The following is a 23,029-nucleotide window of genomic DNA, read 5'->3' as shown; positions in this document are numbered from 1 at the left end:
ATTCTGAAAAGATAATGTGAGCTTATTTTGGAGTTTTTGTCATGTAATAAATTTGATAATCATAGAACCAGGTGACAGCTTTCCTTTCAGGCCCCACTATTTTGCAGCCTCTTAGGTTGCAAAGCACTTAAACTGGTGTGGAACAGTAATATATCTAGAATACATATGTGTCTAGGAAGGGTAGGTCCAAAAAAGATATCAGTCCCTACCTGAAAAAATTGCTGGAGTGCAAGCTTACAAAACAAACTCCTTCTTGATTAGTGGAATAAAGATACTTGCCAAGGCCCATGTGCTTTGCATTCTTTAGCCGTTTCTGGAAAATAATAATTACTCTGCTTGTTTTCCAATTATGCATTATGCTCTTGCAGGGTTTTGACCAACTGCGAGTGGAAGGTTTGCTTTGTGATGTGACGCTTGTTCCAGGAGATGGTGACGAAGTGTTTCCTGTTCACAGAGCAATGATGGCTTCTGCAAGTGATTACTTCAAGGCTATGTTCACAGGTGGTGTTTTTGTTAAAATAATGCATACTGCTATCTCCAAATTGCCATTGTTTGGACACTTAGACACATGTTCAGTGTTGTGTGTGAATCAGCCCAGGACTGCAAACAACTCTGTGTTGTTGTACTTTCTCTACTGTTGCATATGGGTTTTTAAATTAAACTTTAAAATTATATTTTAATTTTGTATAAGTTTGTGAAATTATTTCGACCCAATTAAAATGATCATAAAAACTTACCTACATGCCTTTTTCAGGAGGAATGAAGGAACAGGATTTAATGTGCATTAAGCTTCATGGTGTGAACAAAATAGGCCTAAAGAAGATCATTGATTTCATTTATACTGCAAAACTTTCCCTTAACATGGACAACCTTCAGGACACTCTGGAAGCTGCCAGTTTTTTGCAGATTTTACCTGTTTTGGACTTCTGTAAAGTGTTTCTTATCTCTGGGGTAAGACTTACTATTTGTTTCACACTTACAAAGATTAAGGCCTCGGTATGATTTTTTAAATAAGAACAATGACTATGTAATAGTCAAAGTTAAGTCTAAAACTTGCCATTATTCGTAATTTGGATTCACAGAGAACAAGTTTGCTTTGTAATTTTCCTGAAAGTCTTTTTTCTTCTGAGTATTATGTACAGTGTGAGTTTGATATTAATGTTATACCACATTAAAATTCTTCTAATTCCTAAGCGTATTGCAGTGATGATAGCCAACGATGGTAATCATAGTTCCCAGATTCCTTACTGGATTTCTTAGTTCATGCCCTTATACACTATATCCTTCCATAAGAAATCTACTTGGTGAGTTAAACTGAAAAAAATAATAGAAGAGTAAGCTGCTGTTGCTGTCTGTGAACATACTTTCTTGAAACCTTTTTGTTTTGAGGAATGAAACCCACAATTGTAGTGATCATCACAGAGACCATTACATCTTCTTTGTAAACCAGTGAACTTGGTCACGGTCCTTTAGAATAATATGTTCTCTAAAGGCATTACTAATAGGGACATTACAGAAATGTTGGTTATGTGAGAAAAGTAGCTACAAAGATTTTATGTTGATTACCATATTTTGCTAGAACTGAAAATGGCCTTGAATGCCTACTGGGAGACATTTTTTAACAATCACCAAAATAAGTGCGTTTGTAAGCAGGGGACAGCCCCCAAAGTAGCAACCCTCTCTTCTTCTATTAATAATGGTTAGTAAAAGGAATAATACGTACGCGGCTTGTAGCACAGTTGCTTTTGTGCAATTGGAACAAATAAAAAGTTTGCCCTGCAGAGCAGTACACTGTAGTTCCAATGCAATGCAGTCTATTTATGATTTAGAGTTGCCCTGCTGATTTTTATTTATTATAGAGATTAAAATCTTGGGTCCTGAACTCACTCTAGGGGTAGGGGGAACTGTGATAACCTTTTTTCCTCCTCCTTCCCTTCCTCTTTCAGAGTTGGTGTCCTGTTTTGTTTTGAGGCTGGGCTTTGGAGAAGAAATGCTGCCTTCAAGTTGAATGTCAAACAGTTTTGCAGTTTTCTCTGTATTAAAAACAAACTTCTGTTTTTTGCAAAAGCAAGAGAACTGTTAAGGATTCAGCTTGTTAAGTGGTAACTGGCTTCTCCTCTTATAAGCTTTTTCTGTCTTCATGGGTGCAAAGAGGCATGTAAGGAAAACACTCCCGTCATTTATCTGGCTCCAACCTCTTGTTAAAAGCGTTGGATTTATACTCCTCTGTTTAATCTTGTTGTTTATTAAGCATAGCTCACATACATGTTGAGTTGTTTTTTCAGAGGTTTTATTTTTTGAACATTCTTTACTTAAATCTCAGCTATCAGAGGTTTCAGGGTCTCGCTGCATGACTGCACTCATTTTAGCATTACAGTCAACTTACTGCATGCATTTTGTATGCTTCAGTTATGTTCACTTTATTTCTATAGTTAAAACAATGCAGTCTTAGAATATAGGTGCAGTTAATCTGTTTTCTAACTCAAAACACAGTATATAAGCAATGCCAATATATGATGCTTCAATAACTTTCCTAGTTCTTGCCCTGCTGTCTTGTATTAATGTAACTCTTTGTCCTGCCAACAATAAGGAGCACCTACTTTGTGGGTTGCAGAATGAGAGAGCTGCAAGAGCTGTGCTGTCAAAGTAGTTCTGCCTGGAGAGACACTTTGGCATTATTTCTAATGTTTCCTGGAGGTTTTATGATGTTCATGTTAATTGCTTATATACCTTACTAGAAATCTCACTTTACCTGTAACAGGGAAACTGGTGTGTTCTACATGACTTATAATATTATTTGGAATTCAGCTTTCTGATAGTCTGTAATGAGAAATAAAGAAGCAGGTATTCCCTATTGCTCCTCAGAGTACAGGCTCAGAAACGTGAGCTCCCTAATGAAGACATGTAGTGGGATTTATGCAAACAAGAGGACTCCAAGCTGCTAATAACAGCAATCTGTTTCATAAGGAAAGTGTTAGAAGCATTTAGGCTCTATAATGCTACTGTTCTGCTTTTAATTTTGGCATATTTTGTAATCGGCCAATTCTCTGAGAATGTTGTGATAATGTTTCATTAATCTTAACGCTCTTAAATTCTTCACCACCTATCTTATGTTGCTCAGGTTTGTTTTACCTTCCAACATGATGCAGTCTGCCTCTCCAGGGTTGATGTTGCTATAAATGCCAACTTGGAATAAGGTCTTGGTGTTCTTTTGAATCAGGGATTTGGAGTGACCTCCCTTTGGGAGGTGAGCCCTAGGGACACCATGTTGCCCTTTCCCCTTTCAGGGTAGGGCAGCTGCTTGTTTTTTTTTTAGCTTCTTTCATCTTACATCGTGTTATTTGGAAGACTTTTTTCATAGTTTGAAATGCTTGTTTTCTGAAGATTCCCTCACTTACGATGTTGACTAAGTCACTGTTTTGGTTCGAGTAAGAAACATCTTGTTTGATACTATGTTTTGAAAGGGGTGAGGTTCAGAATCAGGAAGACTTTATTCATTCTCTTAATTTTGTTGATTTTCTTTTCTTAAATATTTTCCTTCATATTGATGTCTAAGGGGACATCTCATTCATTGTATAACTGTAGAGAAAGTACAAAACTAAGTTTGTGCTGTTAGCCTAGTTATGTTCTCAGCATCCTTGTATAAAGAATTTTTAAATGAACTTTTTGGAATTTGTTTGAACAGGAACAAGAGTTGGTGAGCAAACTTGGTGGTTTTTTCTTTTTTAATTACCATATCTTAGCTTTACAGAGATGATACTAGTTTCGCTCCATTCTTGAAGTAGCATTTCTGTAATTTAAATGAGTTTTCTGAACAAGTCTTGAGCTTATTTCTACTGAAATTAGCTGAGAGCAGCATCCAGGAGCTCATGTAACCATTCCCAGATGAATACTTAATTGTCTTTAAATTGTCTAGGGAGTCCACTATTAAAGAGAGTATAGAAGTCAGTTTATGTAAAGCATGATGTAACTGTGTTACTTCATAAAAGGGTATTGGAAATATTTACAAAGAAAAACATAAGCTTAAGGTAACACTTTGTGTAAAAAAAAAAAAATAGTGAGACCTCCAAAGAATCATGTATGTTGTAGCTGACTTGTAAGTGTTCTTTTATTTGTTCTGCATTTACACCCCTCCTGTCAAGTAGCCCGTTGCTCTGATAATCTTTGCTCTGCAGCCAAACAGACTCCCAGAGAAACACTGGACTACTTCCTAAGATGTTTTCAGTCTTACTTTTAGTATTGGTTTTAAATATTTATAGCTATACGATAGACTATATCGTAGTTCAGGTTCACGTCTGAGCCATAATATAATTGAAATTAATAAAAATGCCATGGAAATGTTTTCAGAGTAGTGAGTGCTAGAGAACAGAAGATAATGTTTTTGCAAAAGTAGCAGCAGTGTACAAAATGGAGAAGGATGAGAAACCTATCCAAGTAAATTACAGCACTGAGGGGAAAATCAGTGTAATGGGGAAGGGGATGTTATACTGTAATTAAAGAAAACATTCCAAAACACTGAAAATTGTCATGGCTGTACCTTTCATATAACTGCATAAGAAAATTTTATTCTTTCTGTAATTCTGTGCTTTACACATTTGTAATAACTAGCAAATTGTCAAATACTGAGGTTCTCAATATTTGGAAGTCTGTCTTGTCACAAGAACTTGGTTAATGGAGGATGGAGCAAGATAGTCTCAGTTGTGTGGGATCTAATGCTAGGGCCAACTCTGCCAGCCACCCAAAATCCACGTTTTCTAACATGGGGGTATGATTGATTCTGTTTTCTGAGCTGGTCAAATTTCTGGGCTGTTATTTCTGGACCTTTGTATATGGGAACCCACAAAAAAATTGAGGATTTCGGTGGAGTGTAAGCTCTTTTAAACTTAGACCCTTTGAAACACCATGTTAAGTACTTTGGTGTCTAACAGTCATTGAAACAAGAAGTTAGACGCCTAAATATTTTGTGGTACTGGGCTTGAGGACCTGATTTTCTGTGCTTGTTATTTTTCGTGAGTTGTTCTCCAGGGTTCTTATACTTGCAATCATTTTGCTCTGTGTCCCGTTTTGTAGCGTTTTATAGTCAGTTAAGTTTTTTACCAGAGCTTGCGTGATTGCTTCAAAATTTCTCAAGAAAGCAGTTGATTTAATTCTTTGAAAGTACATTGGCTTTTGCATTTGGTTTTTCAGACTGTAATAACTGTAATTGTGCTGTGCTTGACCTTTATTTTTTTAACAGCTTTTTAGTATTTTCTGGAACTTTTACTTCTGCTTTGTAATAGCAATTACAATGAGTAATGTGAATGAGCAGCTCTGCAGTAGTTAAAGCCCAAGTAAAATAGTGTTTATCTGAAATTCTTGACGACTTACGAAGTTGCTTAGCTGTTTGTCCAGTTATAGCTTTTATCTGGTTCTGCATGAGTATCTTTACTAGTTACTGGATTCACTGTACAATCAGTCATATATTTTTGTCTGATATTTCCGTTCCTCCCATTCACTTCAGTGGGATTTCCGGAAGTAGCTGTTCCTTCTGTTGATGAGCTCCTGACTGACTGCCTTCCGTAGAGAACAGTTTCCACACCTCTCATAAGTACCATAGCATAAGTCAAACTGTTTTTTTGAAAATCAACACTGGAGTAACTTAAGTACTTAAGCGTTTAAATAGCATTATTGTATTTTAATGCCATCCAATTTTGAATATTTAAGTAACCATCAGAAGTAACTATTGCATTTCATTCTGTTGAAGGATTATTTTTTGGCTCAGGACTTAAGAATCTCTAGAGTATACGTTTTTATGACTGTGAAATCTTTCCAATATAATTTAGCCTGGTACATTGGTTGTTATCTTAGAGCACAGTAAAATTGGTAGTAGTACTTTTGGCAAGGAAAGTAACCTTTAAGAAAATATTTAACGTGGTACCCTGATTTGAGGTGAGTGGTGGAATTTGTTAGTAAGCCAAACAAAATGCACAATTTCATAAGCATAATGGGGAGTACTTGCAGTCATAGTGTGAAATAAAACCCTGAATGCAGTACAATTCCAGTGGATTAATTAAGGCAGTATAAGGTAAATTTTCCTTATACTTAGAATTAGAGGGTGACTGGAAACTGTTGATGTCATGTTCATCAGTCATTAACAGTGGGTAACGTGTCAATAAATTTCTCAAATGTAAGTATTCCAGGAATATATTCAATTGCATAGATTTACAGTGTAACATAGTTATGATGATACATCAACTGGATGCATGCTGGGCACTTGATAACTGGCATGCATTCTGTAATAGGTCTAAATGCGTCATTGCAACCTGAACACAATGTACCAACGGTACGTAATCTGTACCTTTTTTGCTTTGATCTTTTGACTTCAAGCATACTTTTTCTGTATGCAATAATACCTTTCTGTCTGCTTACCTTGATACGGAGAAATAGCTGCACCTCTGTAGTTTGGTACCAGTAAACGTATTCCAAAGTGATTTTTAAATACAATAACTGTATAGGAAGAGTTAAGATTTGTGGCATACTGTAAGTCAGCTGTTTAAGGGGTGATTTTTCCATTGCTTTATTTTTATTATACAGCTTGAAAGAAATTTAGGCGTAAGAATGTCCTGTTTCATTTACTTAATTTGAGGTATGCTGTTACTTCCATTATGCAATTAATTTATGTAAATTAAAAATCCTAAAAGGAAATGTACAGAAATTAGTTTGATACTGACTCAAAAACAGTCAAAAGAAGAAAAAATGTTTCTTAAGCATCAGAGAATGTTTTATAGGTCATTGCTAGCTGATGTGATTATATTTTGATTTAAATAACGTGGTCTGTCTTGTAATACAAAAATAATTTCCAGTATATATTGCATGGATATTTTTATAACAGAACTCCTGACAGCCTGCCACACCTTCATTGTATAGATAGGACCTGATTACAGGATTAGTGTTCCTGGAGATGAAGAACAAGATTTGGAACCTTTAACTGTATGAAGGTGTCTCAGGATGTGTGAATGAAGACTTTTGATGACTGCAGATCTTAACTCTAGGACAAGTTAGATCAGTTTCTAGTGAATTAAAAAAAAAAATCTCCTATTCCCATACTCATTAGACTTTTGAATTGTCTAGTATTAAAGGGCAATCATCAGATTGAGTTATACAGTATTAAAATCTTGTAATCTCTGTCATGACCAGAAGGTCATTTGAAGGTTTTTAAAATCTTCGGCTGCTATCAGGTCATAGTCCTCCATCTTTATAATCTTTTTAAAAATAACCATGAAATTCGGAAGCTTAAATTCTTTTGGCATTACAGATATAACGAGAATCACAAAGTTGTGGAAATTGTTGACATTGAATAGGACTGATATGCACAGAGACGAGAAAGCATATGTAAATGAAGCTTGGGTTAGAATAAGGATTGAATGCAAAAAAGCTGCAATTCTCAGCAAGAAGCTTCTGAAAATTGACTTGCTTTGCATACATACCGAGGAGCTTGCTGAAATGAATTGGCCTGGTTCACTGGAGACCCGCTTCAAGTTATGTGCCATCCCTCCCATCTTTCTTCCTCCCTCTGCCTTGGATCCCAGGTGACCTCAGAAATTTAGGAGCCAAAGATGTAAGAAAGATAGATGCAGCAACAGTGGAAAAGATGTGGCTACTGAGATATGGTCACTCAAGTATTGAATGAAATTAGGGTATGATCCATCCTGCAAAAGCATTTCATGTGCTGGGTATTTCGAAGAGAAATCCTCCTAGATTCATTACTTTTAAAAAAAGTATGTGTGTGTATAGATATATGTATTTTAAAAAAATCACTACCTTTGTCTTATTTTTGACAATGACATGTATTTAACTTTGAACATATTCCGTAAGAGTACCAGCTTGATTTACAAAAGATGCAATTTTGTTCATTTCTAAGGAATGTATTCATGAGATTGAACACTGTAAATGAGTTGTCTGAAATATGTGGCATTGGTGAAGTAGCTGTGCCATTCTTGTTGGCTGCATTATGATAATACAATTCTGATAATGTTAGAAAATGTCTAATAGCGAGACCTACTTTTGCATTATTCTCTGTAACCTTGGGCTGATCACCTCTCCCTTAACTGTATTTTCCGCATTTCTTTCTTACAAAGATGTTTGCAGAGCTTTTCAAAGATGAAGTGCTGTATAATTGCTATGTATCATCATTGTATAATGTATTTGACATAATTAATATATGCCATCTGCTCGTTACTTGTCTCATTTCTTTCTTCAAAATAAGGAATGCATTGGGTTTCCTCTTGCAGTCATGAATATATACATTGCATTGAATATTTATTTGTTCATGTGTAAATCACCTGGAGCATTGCAAAATGATGAAATATTGCTGATTCTATAGTATTCATTAAGTTCTACATTATCATTTAGACACCAAATTAAGAAAGTGTTTTGATTCCTCTTTCTGTTTACTTAATAGGTTTCGTTGGAAAACTGCGTTGAGGTTGGGCGAATTGCCAACACATACAATCTCACAGAAGTGGATAAATATGTTAATAATTTCATCCTGAAGAACTTCCCTGCATTATTAAGTACTGGTGAATTTGTGAAACTTCCCTTTGAACGTCTTGCCTTTGTGCTTTCAAGTAATAGCCTTAAGCACTGCACTGAACTTGAACTCTTCAAGGCGGCTTGTCGCTGGCTACGGTACGAGGAGCCTCGGATGGAGTATGCTGCAAAGCTAATGAAGAACATCAGGTTTCCACTGATGACGCCCCAGGATCTTATTAACTATGTTCAAACAGTGGACTTCATGAGAACTGACAATACCTGTGTAAACTTGCTTTTGGAAGCCAGCAATTACCAAATGATGCCATACATGCAACCGGTTATGCAGTCGGAGAGAACTGCCATTCGGTCGGACAGTACTCACTTGGTGACGTTGGGGGGAGTGCTGAGGCAGCAGCTGGTTGTCAGCAAGGAGTTACGGATGTATGATGAAAAGGCCCATGAATGGAAATCCTTGGCTCCCATGGATGCGCCAAGATACCAGCATGGCATCGCTGTGATCGGAAACTTTCTTTACGTAGTCGGGGGCCAGAGCAATTACGACACGAAAGGAAAGACGGCGGTTGACACGGTCTTTAGGTTTGATCCTCGCTACAACAAGTGGATGCAAGTCGCGTCTTTAAATGAGAAGCGCACCTTCTTCCACCTAAGTGCCCTCAAAGGACATTTGTATGCAGTCGGTGGTCGAAATGCAGCGGGTGAGCTAGGTGAGTGCTGCTCCTGAAGCATGGCTTCTTGCCTTGCTTTTTAGGCCTTAAAATACTGTGCTGCCCCATGGATGGGGGGAGAGGGAACAAGTTGAAGTTGTTGGAGTGCAGCTTTGTTCTGAAATACTGCAAATGCATAGAGGAATTTGTCTGGATACTATAAGCAGTTAATTTTAGAAGGGCTTCCACAAAAAATTTCCAAATACATGTATCTTGTGTATCGATGCATAATATCCAATGTCTTCACCTTTATCATGAAATGTGAAGTAAGCATGTGTGTCTACCTGTATAAGTGTGTGTGTGTTTATATAAACACAACTATACACAAAAAAACACTACTTAAGCTGAGAAACCAAGCCTACTCTTTTTACTCTTAAGGTTACATGACTTTCTAACTGAAACTTACCGTTGAGTGAAGGTTGCATTTTAAAAAACGCAAATTTTCTGGAATAGTAATTTTGAAATGCTAGTCTGTTTTGGGGGGTTTTTTGTGATTTTTTTTTTTTGTTGTTGTTGTTTTAAAGGTGGGCTAATGGCTGAGTGGTTTGTTTCACAGATCAGTGAGATTCAGATCGCCTGATGTTCTGGACTTTCTAATTACTAAAAATGTTATGTTTTGTCTGTGATCTTGTGACCACACAGTTAATTTATGAATGAACCTGTCCTGTTGCCTCCTTCTCCCCCTCCCCTTGCAAATGATGAGTCATTTTACTTGACAAAAAAAGAAAAAAAAAATCAATGTCAGGGAAATAAGAATAAACATGGTAATTTTTAATTTAACAAAAGTCTGTAGAGGATGGCCTGTATTAATCCACTGCATTTTCCAAAGCCATAGTGGTTAGCATTTTCAGTCAAGTCTGGGAGTGTACACTCAACTGTAAATTTGTGGTTTAAAATTGAAATGTTACAGTGATTGTGCTTGGAATTTTAGCATAATATTATATCTAAACCAGATGTAACATTTCATTATTTTGTTTGCTGCTTTCAGCCCAATACTTAACCGTGTCTTGTCAAGTCTTTGTGGCAGTATCTCTTGCTCCTAAGATTTGCTTTTTAGAAATGCACTGATATCTTTACATGCAGTGAGAAACATGTTTAACTGAAACAATACTAATGTGTGCTGCAGCATCTGTGATTTTTTTTAATTAATGCATCTTAGTAATTCACATAGACACTTTGTTTCATGATCATATTGCAGACTTTCTTAGGAAACATATAGTACATTGCTTCCGCTACACAAAACTGGGCTGGTTTTCTAGAAGCTTAAAATCCATTCTAATGTTTGAAATGAGACATTTTTTAAATGCCTCCTGTTTCTAAAAAACATGGGAAACCGTTTTGCAATAACTTGTTTTACCAGGACAGCCATTTTCTGATGCAGATCCAGAGATTTTCAGAGTTTTTCTTAAATGTCACTTTATGTACCTGAAAATACATTCTAAAAGCAAGCTTGATACCCTGTAAAAGACCAAATGTACAAATTAAAATGTGCATTGATCTTTGTCTTGAGTATCAGAAAATCTGACTTCCATTGAGCTATTTTCTGATGGTATGAATTAATAGCAGATAATCAGATTGCTGTCCTTGTGTACTGTACCATCTAAACAGAATAGGGTTATAAGAATGTCAGTGAAAAAGTTGCAAGTCTAACAAAATCAATATGAAACAATACTGTCACTAAGCCAGTGCAATCTGTGTGTACAGCAGGCTTTAAGCTCAGTGTTTTTCTTAAATTAGATCAAGCAGAATCGTTCTGCTGACCTCAACTTTTCTACAGCTTTAATTAAAATACAAAATCTATCACCCGTCTAAAATTCTTCTGTGAAGATATCATTAAAATGCTGCAACGATTTCCACACAGACCTGAAAAAAGTCATTGGATCATTCTGTGGGAAGAGCACTCTATAAATGCTAAATATTGTAGCTGTCTGATGCTTTGATTTGGGGCTTCAGTTTTTCTTGTTAATTGTGAGGCAAGTCACTTTTCATTTTCATGTTTCTTTCATAAACCTTGACAGCTGAAAAATGAAATCCAGCTTAAACTTCCCATTCTCTTCAGATGAGAAAGACTCTCAAGCTTTTCGTAGAAGAGAAGGTCAAATGTGTGTTGGACAGGTATTAAAGAAGTTGCCCTTGGGTTCAAACTAATTTCAGTCTGTTGTTAGAGAGGAAAAATTCCCAAAACCTGAATTCAGCTTTCCAGAAGATCAGCTCTTATGGAAAAGGGTTAAAGGATTAAAGTTACTAAACTGAATTTCTTTATTATTTTTTCTCCTGACATGCACTGGCATAAAAATTTTACTTTTTTAAGGCTCTCTATCAAGCCTTCCCAAAACAGTTTTCAAATGTTTAATCTTCTGAAGACTTTGTAAATACCACTTTCTACCTCAGTAGTATGTGCTTTAGCAGAAATAAACAGCTGCTGTTTTAACAGTGCATGCCACTGAGAAAAGTTTGGTTCATTGGTAAGGACGGGTGAATTTGCATGTATGTAGTACATGCATTGGAATATGGTAAATATATCTTTGAAACGTACTGAATTATGAAATTATAATTCAGATTTTTCAACCTTGTGACAACTTAGGGCTGTGCAGAAGCATGCACCACTCCTGGAAGGACTGTGCATAATTCTAGTTGGTTCTTTTTAAATGTCAAAGCAGGCACCTGCCAAAGATATTCCCAGAAGGCAGGGAGAACAGCACTCCGGCGCGAGGAGGAGACCAGCCTGGAGCAGGCAGGTGTGCAACAGGCAAGACTTTCTGGAAAAGGAGACAAAGGGAAAACCAGGTGTGGTTCAGAGATACTCATGAAGCAGAGCTCATTGGCAATTTCCAGCTGTGTTGTTGTGCAGAGCACTGGATACTGTTTTCTCTTCTCAGACAAGTAGATTTTTGTAGCTCTTTTTTGAAAGAGTTGTGGTGCTTGGTGATGATGGCAGAAGTTGTGCCTCTAAGTATTAGAAAACTTGTGCAGTTAGGTACTTTCCAGATACTTCAGGATCTGCTGTTGATAGGCTTGAGTGGAGCTTGAGATTTTTGTATATGGGCTTTTCCTAAGCATTTTAGGGGATGTTGGGTTGTGACTAAACCACAGATTCATTGATACCTTCATCATCATGCTGCAATAAAGACAGAAAGAGAAGACTTCTAGTCCAGGGCAGGGCAGTTATGTGTTCTTTTGACCCCCTGCCCAACAAGTGGGAAGGCGTTTATTTTCCAGGTGCCCTCTATGATGCTTAACCCTCAATTCAAACAACTCCTTTTCATGTAAAAACTTCTCTTGTGAGTCTGTAATATATATATATATTTTAAATGTTGTTGGTTAAGAAGAAAAATATGCATCATTACCCAGTTGGGCTGTTTGCTGTCTGTGTAGTACTGTGAATATCAAACCAAAGTGTCAACTGGAGGACCTATTGCATAGGAGCTTATTTTGAAGTGGCTCCTTGCTATCCTAGGGACAAAATTACTCAGGGCTCTGTTTAATTAAGGGTTCAAGTCAGTTTTGAGTTCTACAGAAGCAAGCTGTGTTATAGAAATAATATAACAAAATGAAGATCCTGGGTTTTGGGACATCACACACAGTTGCGAAGTGCGGCTGTAATAAACCTCAAGACACATTAGAAGCTGCTGACAGAGAAGTGGTAAATATCTGTATACTGCTCAAATAGCATCACAGATGGCACTATAAAATGAGTGCAGACTGAGCATCCCTTGGGACTGCCAAAGCTTTGTGTCTTTTTGAGATTGCTTAATTCTATTAAAATGAGGCCTGTCTTCCCTGGATTATGGTAATGAACAGATCAGAAGTTCCACTGTTAAACATAAATAAAGCCTGATTTGAATCATTACTGCTGTTGGGAGAATGAATCCATCAGTCTCATGCTACATAGAATATATACTTAGGTTCAGTAAAGTAGCAGTTCTTTTGAGTGTTCTGTGAGTGATGCTCTGTCTGGAGATGATGTATAGAACACCCTGATGCCTCTCTTAAATTAACAGGCACCTTTAATAGCTGAAATTTTGTGTATTTTTTTTTTTCCTTTTCAGTGCAGAGAGAGATCTTGTTAAGACAGAGAAGTGGAATGACCTTGCAAGGAAACAGGGAAACAGCTACGCAGAACAACCAAACAGAACAGTAGGGTTTTTCAGCTGGGAAATAATTAGTTTTGTTTTAAAGCATGGTAGATTTGAGATTTGAGATGGAATGATTTGTCTGAAATACTGTCAAACAGTACTTTGGTTCTACTGGTAATGTTCAAGAGAATTTTGAAGCCACATCAGAAAGTGAGGGATCTTGGACTCAGCAGCATCCTTTCTCTGATAACTAATGTCTTTACAACGTGGTGATAGTGATGGTAGTAATGTATACCAATTTCTGCATGTTTTATCTTCTCTTGCTAAAGTGATCTTTTGGCTGTGGTTTCTCTCTTAAATGCAATCCGTAGTGCAGAGTGAGATAAACCGTTGTCCAGTGTTGACTGTCATGTTTATCTGGTTGCTGCTGGCTTTGCGATTCCTTTGCACATGCTTTGCTCTTCCTGTCTTTATAGTGTATTAGAGATTTAAGTTCCTCACCTCAGCACAGAGTGGAAGTACTATGGGAAAGAGGATGCCTTTATTTTTGTGAAAGCAAGTAGAATGATGATTTTGGTGCAGCATAGCAGTGAACAGCAGGTCGGAAGGGTCTGCTGTCAGGGTAGAACTGGGACAGCTATAATTACTTGCATGTCAAATCTGTTTTTCTCTGTTCTTGAAATTTCTGCACATCTTTGTTTTCTTCTGATTGCTAAATAGAGCAGAGTAGAAAGGAGCTTTCCTTTTTAGAAAAGAATATTGGAATGGATGAATACATTTATAGAAGAAGGAACATGGGTTTATTTGGGGATTGGGCAAATACCGCATGTGGTGTCAAGATGGCAGTACACAGAAACACAACTCAAAGATTTAATTTTAAGTGTAATTTGTGGAATCAGTTCTTTGTGCCTATACCTTTATTTGGGCAAGAGGCTGTCTCCAGCATTCACTGGCTTTTATGGCTGTGTAAGTCCTTGATGGATATACAAAGTCTGCAGGATATCAAACGGGAAAAATACCAAAATTTTTTGAGAAGAGATTTTTGACTTTATTAAAAAAAATTTAAAAAAATCAAGCCTGACTTTAAAAATTTTCGTTGTAGAAGAATGCTTGAATGCCTTTTTGTACCTTTCCGTGTGCAGACTTTTATCTACCTGTACATATGTGTAATGTGAAAGGCAGCTCGAGGCTCATTTCAAATGGCTGAGGTAGGAAATGTGGTAACAAGGCTAGATTGTAGGAAAAGTGTTTAGTGAAGGACTGATCTCTTAGAGTAAACTTGGGAACTTGCCCATATTGGGCAGGTTTTTTAAATCACAAATTTGGCATGTCAACAGTAGTGTATAGACACACTTGACTTCAGTTACTTTGCATCAGTTTTTTTATTTTTTGTCCATCTTGCAAAGCCCTGAGATGGCTGGCATAACTGGGAGTCCATGTGCAAGGCATTCTTGCAAAACCAGAAGCACATCAGGCTTTCATTACTATTTTTAAACAGTTTCAAGAATATGAAAATAATCATTTCATACCTGCGAATCAGTGTATATAATTTGTTTTGAAGGAAACAGGAATTTAGTGTGTTTTGCCTTATATCATGAACTTAATGTTCTGGACCAGCACTTTTCTGTATTTCTTAAATTTAAATTTCAGTTCCTGGGTGGGGAAAAGCTGAAGAAAATCCAGTGTGCTGTAACAATTTAGCAATTCGTATGTGCAATATAGTTTTTTATTTTTTATTATTTTTATTTTTAACCTCAGATGATACTGAACTGGTTGTCAAACAGTATTCCTGACACTGGAACTGGAAGCTTCTATTTTGAGTGCGTCTACTTGAGATACTAATTGGATGGAATTACAAAATATCATCCTGTTTCACAACAATAAGGAGGTTGTGCATTTTACAGCAGCTGAAAGATAATTCAGAAGGTCACTGTAATATGCTCTTTGCTAAATTTTTCCATGACTAGGGATTTTTTGGTGGTAGTCTGAGACCATAGCTATACCTTACTCTTCCAAAATGCTCCAAAGGATGCTTTTTTTTTTTTTTTAAGACAGGTTTGGAGTTAGGGTGAGGTACCATATAGTCATTGTATGAGTGTTGCTGATTGATGTGCTTTACTGGCCTGGCCAGTACTGCTAATTCTGCAGGCTTATGCTAACACTAAATAGTTTCTGCCTTTAAAATGGTGAATTTCTCAGCTTCTAAATTTTTTTTTGTCTCTTTTAGTTGATGTGTAATCCTGGACAGTTAAGTCACCATCACTGATTCCATAGGGCTGGCTCAGATTTTACTCTTGAATAAAAAGCTTGTTCTAGAGCAAGTAAAATGCCACTTTCAAAGACATTCAATTTTGTACGCATAGTTCATAAACATCTCTCTTCAGAGATTAAGCATTGTATAAAAAGCATTAGAATCTAATTCTTAATTTTAATTCTTTAAAATGAGATTTAATTTGTCTTTAAGATAACACAATTATTGATAATTGCTTTGCGCATCGTAAGGTCACTATATTACAGGGTTTTTCATAATCTCTTGCCCCTCTGGTCATATTGTACTATTCAAGCTGCGAATCTCTACAGCTTGCTCAGATCCATTATTAAACCTGTTTTCTATTTCTATTCTCTGTGCTTATTGCATAGCCCTTTTCCTGCAACCCCACATCTTCCATCCCACTTTGAAGAGAGGACTCCTCAGAAATGCTTTGTGCAAGGACACCTGGGCTCTGGGTTTCTTTTTAACTTAGTACTAACCTCTGTGATTTCTGATTTGGTAAATCCTTTGATCATTTTAACATTCTAATTCACAAAGAAAACTGCACAAATGGAGCTGTGTATCGACACAGGCACTGCTTCTCTCCATTTGAGATTCAATGATGTTTCATCTTGTATTTTTTTAAAGCTTGGCTTTTGTAGACTGTTTGAATTAGTGACTTGCATATGCTGTGCTGTATGTTGCTGTGCAAGTACTTAATAAAACATTGCAAGACAATAGAAAATTAGTCAATAGTCGCTGCCCCCTTATGAGGGCATAGGACCATTTCAATGCAAAATACCAAGAAGGAAATCTAGCCTGATTTTCTGCATGGGTGGGATGTTGCTGAAGACATGGGTCTGTTCTGGTTGCCAGATGTATTGATCCTCTGAGACAGGTTTTGAGTTTATTCCCTATCTCTACAGCAGTCACTGAAGGGAGTTGTACAAGAGGAAAGGGTAGAAAAGCTGAATTCACCCAGCTTCGTTGCCATTTTCTCTGATGTCCCACAGCTGTACCTCTGGCAGGGTTCATGAGCTGGGGCAGGTTGTGTGTCAAGCAGGAATGGGAATGAGACAAGTGGAAGGCAAGAATGCAAGAGGGTTTCTTCCTTTGTTCCTCTGGGACGAAGCTTGAGGCTTTTCTGTATTGTCTCTCGACATAATGCTGAATAATTCCCTTGACACTTTCTCAGATGAACAATGTTTCTCATTGATACTTCCTCTGTTTATGACTATATTACTGCCACTGTGACTGTACTCAAAACCAAACTGCCATGCTAGCTTCAACATTTTTGTATTCTCATTTGTTTTAAACAGCCACTGTGGAATGTTACAATCCCAGAATGAATGAATGGAGCTATGTCGCAAAAATGAATGAACCCCACTATGGTCATGCTGGAACCGTGTATGGGGGATTAATGTATATTTCAGGTAAATAATTCCTATTATCATGTAATCTTTATGAAACAATTACTTATCTAACTTTTCCTATTTCAGTGGGCGACAATAAAAATTAGTCTCTGGTTGCAGTAGGTTTGCCATGGTATAAGCAGTGATGCAATTTCATGTGAAGCCAGTCAAATAGCATATATACTGCAGAGTCTGAGAAGATTATTTTAGATAATATTATGCATTTACATAGTAAATAACATCTCTGAATTCCAAAGCAGTTATTACTTTAACTGTCAGAATACGTTTTTCTGTGGCAACACCACATATATACATTTGTATAGGAATAACCATTAAACACATTCTCTTTGATACATTTTGGAAAGCATTGGAAATTCTAATACTTTAAAGAAGAACATCTGCCTTCATTGAGCTAATGGAAAGGGATAAGTTTTCATGTTAATCACAATATACGAATGATGTCTGTACTTTAGCTGGTCTTTCATAATGTAATATGCTCAGTCCTATATGTCAGTGAAGTTAGAGTTTCATTCTGTTTTTTTCCAAACTGGAGGCAATAGGTTTTCTGAAAATCTGGTATCTGCTGAATTTTTAAAGAAGATTCAATCTGTCTGTCCGTGATGTTTACAGAGATGACAGACCTATGTATGTTCTCCTACTGTGTTTTTAAGGGATGTCCTCTAAGAATTAAGCTGAAATTCAGGGCGGGAGGTGGGACAAGGTTGCTTAGCTGTAAAGAACTGGCGGGGAGATGCACTGGAGCAGATTGATCCTCAGGGTATTTAGAATCAGGGGGCTGTGTGCCAGTAGACTAGGAGGGATTTGTTTTAAAATTTACCATAAGGTACAGCTTCTTATTTTTCTATGAGCAAGTCCATTAAGCTAGCTTCTAGTAATTGGCTGCTATTTGTACACTTTTGCCCATTTTGCTTGTTTTACTGCAGGTGGCACATGTATATGCTCCCTGCTGTGTTTTTTTCATGTAGATGCTGTGTATTTCCCACAGATTTTTCTTTTCTTCCTGTCTTCTCAGATATCCCTGTGAGTCTAGATACTTTTGGGGTTGAAAATGTGAAGATTGGTTCCTTTGTCATTAAAGCCTCTTCTGACAGGCTCCCCAGCACTGCCACTACTATGGCTGTCATTAAGTGTCAGGGCTGGACAGTCCTCCTATTTTTTCTGTATTTAATTCTTACTGTCCAACTGAAGAATTAAGTACTTTCTTGCATAACTCCTGTAGACACCATGCCATCTCTGCCCGCTAATAAGCCAAGCGTGATAATTCAGTGTTGAATGGTTAGCCCAGCAGGAGGTTGTTCAGTAGCAGTGTTTTCTCTGCGTATTTTTTAGCACCTCAAATATAGTTGCCTTATGGTCTTAAACCATAGCTAATAAGCCTACAGTGTCTGAAATTGGTGTGACTGCTTTCTGACCTGCCTAGTGACCTTGCGGAAAGGTGGGACATTTCATCCACTGATGGGAAATCGTCCTGTGATTTCCCCTGAAGCCTCTCCAACTGCTTTTGCAGGGAGGCATGGAGAAGGTGGATATAGAGAGAACCATAGGCATCTATTAACAGAAGAATATTTGAAATCTGTGTCCTCTCTCTCTTCAGTTCAAGTCGATGAAAAAAGTTTTCTGAAGAAAATTTTGCTATGTGATAGGACCACTTAAAACACAATAGTGTAGTATCAAAATTTGAAAGGGAAATGGATTCCTGTTTTCTTGACAGTGAGAAACAAAACTAGCAAACTGAACAAGTGTAAGCAAAGAAATAATTTTGCCAAAATGAAGCATAGGTAACAATTTTTTGTTCTTTTAATCTGCCAGTATCATCTTATGTAATGAAGTACTATATGAGGCATGGCTTCTTTCCATATTCAGATTTAAAGGAACAAGGTGCATTAACAAAGTCATTTGAAATGGAGCATATATGTTATAGTAATCTAAGCTAATGTGAAAAAGTTTTAGGGAAGGATGAATTCATTCACGAAAATGTATGTTTCTGCTATTTATTGCTTATTAGGGTGAGCACTGCTCTAACATGTGTTTTATTTCTCTAGGGGGAATTACCCATGATACTTTCCAAAAGGAACTTATGTGTTTTGACCCTGACACGGACAAATGGACTCAGAAAGCTCCGATGACAACAGTCAGAGGTCTGCATTGCATGTGTACTGTAGGAGACAAGCTATATGTTATTGGTGGAAATCACTTTAGAGGAACGAGTGATTATGATGATGTTCTAAGCTGTGAATATTACTCACCAACTCTAGACCAGTGGACTCCAATTGCTGCCATGTTACGTGGGCAAAGTGATGTTGGGGTTGCTGTCTTTGAAAATAAAATCTATGTTGTTGGAGGATATTCTTGGAATAATCGGTGTATGGTGGAAATAGTCCAGAAATATGATCCAGAAAAAGATGAGTGGCATAAAGTATTTGACCTTCCAGAATCACTTGGTGGCATTCGAGCCTGCACGCTTACTGTTTTCCCACCGGAGGACAATACAGGGTCACCGTCTAGAGAATCTCCTCTTTCAGCACCTTAGAAACATCCCTTGACTTATGATGTTGTAGTAACACCTTTGCACTGCATCATGGAGTCTATTATTTTTCTTCAGTAGTTTCTGTTAGGCGTAGCCTACAGCATTTCGTACAATTACTGGAAAAAAAAGACTTTGACATTATTTGTGCTGTTTGTTTGGCCTAGAATGTTTGTCAAGTGGTTAACAAAAAAAAATGTACTCACCCGAGCCAAATGTTTAACAAATGAGAAGATATTGTCTATAAAATGTATGAACTAGGTACGTTATTAATGTTGTGTATTGGGTGTGAGGTACCTTATAGCTTACATTTGGAAGCCCAATGAGTCAAATTTGAAGACTTTGTATTGAACACATTCTTTCACTAAATTTCATAGTTGAAATCCTTTTTCCTTTCATTTTTGACTGCCGATTACAAGGGGAGGTAGACCACATCAATGTGAACTATGACAGAAGGTTGCCAAGGGGCCTGAGCTACCTCCCTCTTTTCACAGAGTATTTTTGACATATCTGTTTACCCACCTGACTTTGTGGGTGCTTTCAGAGCATATGAAGTTTCTTAGGCAGAGGAGAGAAATAAAATAATTTTACAATATTAGCACTATACAGAAGCGGACCTTCTAGAGGCCGGGAGTTTTTTATAACATATATCAAGTGTTTTTCCTGAGTCGGTTGAGTGATGCTTCAAACAAAAGATTTAAAATGTTTGGGTTTTTTAATTTGGGTTTTTTCAGGAATTGGCTTCCACTTGCATGGGAGCACACACTATTAACAAATGGGAATTCAGTGCAGTTGTATATTCTGTTGTATGCCTGTACTGAATATAGGTAGATAAGGGCTAGAAACACTAACTTAAGCCACTGAATTTGACTAAATCGTTCCATCAGATCAAATTTAATCTACCTTTTCTCCTTTGCTGTTGAGATAACTTGCATAATGTGTCCTCTGTATAGTCTCAGTTAATAAGGTTATTTAGCACAAAGTGCAGCTTCAGCGAGAGAGCTGCTTTTGCTCAGTGAACTTGGACTACCACATTTTACCTTCTTTTGTTCAATAAAACTTTTAACTGCAGTTATTCAGTCTAAGCTACCTCATTAATGTATTTGGTTTTCTTCCTCTGCCTCACTGTCTCCAGGATACTCATTACGTATATCTGTGTGGGTAGATTAATGTGCTAGGAAACCAATGCAGAAGTGATCATGAATTGGGTATTTTTGACCTACTTTTAAGAAACTATTTTGGCCTGATGTGTTCATTTTGTTGTTAAGGACTGACAAAAGAACAAAGTGTCTTAAATTTTTTTTTTCCTTGGAGAACTACTGCTTACATGTGCAGCCATGCAAATTTACAGAAATCTTTATCTGCTCCAAAATACAGTGCACTGCTGACAAATTGCAGCTCTGAATGCTTATAGAAGGCTAATACCATCGTGCTTGTTCTGAACTTCCCATCGTATGTTACAAGTGGTTTTGCTAATGAGCACAGTCAGAGGGGCATTGTCTGGGGAGAAGTGTTTAAATCAGTTAGCGTATTTTATTGTGCTACCTATTACCAATAACCATGTAAAGCTTAATAGACTTTTGTTGGGAGTATGCTATTTGTATTTTGTCCCTGATAGATGCATCAAGCAGCAGTATTATTATGGTGTCAATTTAGGAAGTACTGATATTTATTCTTTATGCAGTTTACTAGTAATGATCACTACCAAAATGTATGTGTAAGCTTTAGGTTTTATAATTGTTTTGGTTAAAATCAAAAGCAATGCTGCTTCTTTAGAAAAATAGTAATCTTAATTCTGCATAGCTGTGCAAGGTTGTTACAGGTGTTAATAGTGGCACTAGTGGATACTCTTGGAAAGTAGCCAGTCAAGATGAATTGACTCATCACCTTAAGAATACTCTTCTGATGCTGTGCAAAGCACCAGATAGGAAAATGTTGCTCTGTTGTTTAAGTATGTGTCAGTCGCTTAAGTGTCACATGCTACTAATTTTTTTTTTCCAGCTCAGAGATCAGATTTTAGAGCCTGCTTGTGTTTAAATCCCTTGAAATCCATATTCCATTTCTATTTTATTAATTAAACTAAGAAGTAGTTGAAGTAGTTGCAATTCCTTTTGGATCATGTAAATATCCTGCTGTCTGTATGATGGGGATGAGAAGATGCACTGTTTAAAAGGGTATCTTCACTGGTATTCTCTATTCAGAAGAAGCTTGGGGTGGATTCTAGACAGTTAGAAGTCAGGATGTCAAAGTTTTGTGTCTAAGCCTTGAGAATAGCCCAGGAGCTGGTATATGGCCACAATGTAGAGATTTATTTTTTTAGTGACTCATTTTATCTATTCTACTTGAAGTGGAAGAATTCTTTTTGAACGTCACTTTGTCATCAGTGTTGGACATAGTGGATTAAATGTAGTGCTTCAATCAAATTAATCTTTGAGGTTTTTTTCTTATCTCCCTCTGGATTTGTGTTCATAATGACATCAGTTAACATCTACTCACCAGAATTGGAAAGCAAACATCAAAGATTTGCCAAAACCTGCAAACTATTTTCTTCTGTAATGCAGTGTAAAATGACTTGATGCTTATTACATCTTTCTTAACCATAGCATAACAAACCCTTTCCATCTGTGAAGCCACAGCTGTAGGTGTACGTATAGATATAGCAGATATTCAGTCTCCATTTTCAGTAAGGCTGCTTGTATGAAGAGTAAGCCTGTCATAGTATCTAGAGCCATCAGTGTCCAGATGATAAGCAGCCGCCTCTTTTTTCATAAATCTTGAATGCTTTCATTTTTGCAGTTATAGTACCTGAATTAGAAAAGCATCTGGATAAAAAGCAATTAGTAGATATTTGACTTGAATGCGAATAAGACTACATTAGTGTGCTAGCAGGGAGAGCCGCTGGAGCTGTCTGCCCTCTCCTGATGATAGCAGACCCACACTGCAATCTCAGAATTCATTTGGACTTTGCTTTTTTTGGTGCCCAATTAGCAGCAAATGCCAAAAGTGCTCACTTCCATATACAGCTCTTCAAAAGGCCTGGCTGAAATCCCTGCAAAGAAACACAGCACTCTGAATGACATCTGGGATGACATTTCCCTTGTGCTGCGTTTTGAAATAGGAGAAGAACGATGGGGAAGAAAACCTGGGAAAACCCAGATTATTTGAAGTTTCTTTGCCCTGTTCACATCAAAGAGCTGATCATCTGCAGATGTCCAGTTTGCCGTGGTTCCCCTTCCCTTAGAAAGTTGTATAAAGTCTGAGAGTCTGGCCCAGGGAAAGCAATTCATGGCAGGACCCAACCTATCCTCGGGCATTTGCAGTCTTGGCATTCTTGGGATAATGGAGTTGTCATGAAGGGGTGAGAGCCGGAGGAGCAGAAGGCAGCTGTCTGATGCCCTGACTTGCTGCTCTTAGAGTTCCCTTGTGCTGAAGAATCACTGTGAGTCTTAACCTGTTCCCAGGACAAAAATGAGTTGTTTCTCATACCAATGCTCTTTTTAAATTGCCCA

At 37.2% G+C, this 23,029-nt stretch overlaps 1 protein-coding gene across 1 annotated transcript; it reads left to right on the top strand.

Annotated features, from left to right (window-relative positions):
* Positions 1 to 356: 356 nt before the first annotated feature.
* On the top strand, positions 357 to 21,293 carry LOC104071075 (kelch-like protein 13). The gene is made up of 5 exons (XM_009573309.1): positions 357 to 501; positions 755 to 951; positions 8,441 to 9,236; positions 16,883 to 16,996; positions 19,039 to 21,293. The coding sequence occupies exons 1-5, from the start codon at positions 357 to 359 to the stop codon at positions 19,524 to 19,526; spliced, it is 1,740 nt and encodes a 579-aa protein (XP_009571604.1). The 3' UTR covers positions 19,527 to 21,293.
* Positions 21,294 to 23,029: the final 1,736 nt, after the last annotated feature.

This window comes from Fulmarus glacialis, unplaced genomic scaffold, assembly GCF_000690835.1.
Source record: "Fulmarus glacialis isolate BGI_N327 unplaced genomic scaffold, ASM69083v1 scaffold4702, whole genome shotgun sequence".
Lineage (NCBI taxonomy): Eukaryota > Metazoa > Chordata > Aves > Procellariiformes > Procellariidae > Fulmarus > Fulmarus glacialis.
This window is presented reverse-complemented; position numbering and strand designations above follow the sequence as displayed.

Bases quoted from the DNA above. Each gene is read 5' to 3' on its own strand.
- LOC104071075 (XM_009573309.1), top strand. From the start codon at position 357: ATGCTCTTGCAGGGTTTTGACCAACTGCGAGTGGAAGGTTTGCTTTGT. The intron at 502-754 runs GTGGTGTTTTTG...TGCCTTTTTCAG, and splicing joins CTTCAAGGCTATGTTCACAG to GAGGAATGAAGGAACAGGAT. The intron at 952-8,440 runs GTAAGACTTACT...TTTACTTAATAG, and splicing joins AAGTGTTTCTTATCTCTGGG to GTTTCGTTGGAAAACTGCGT.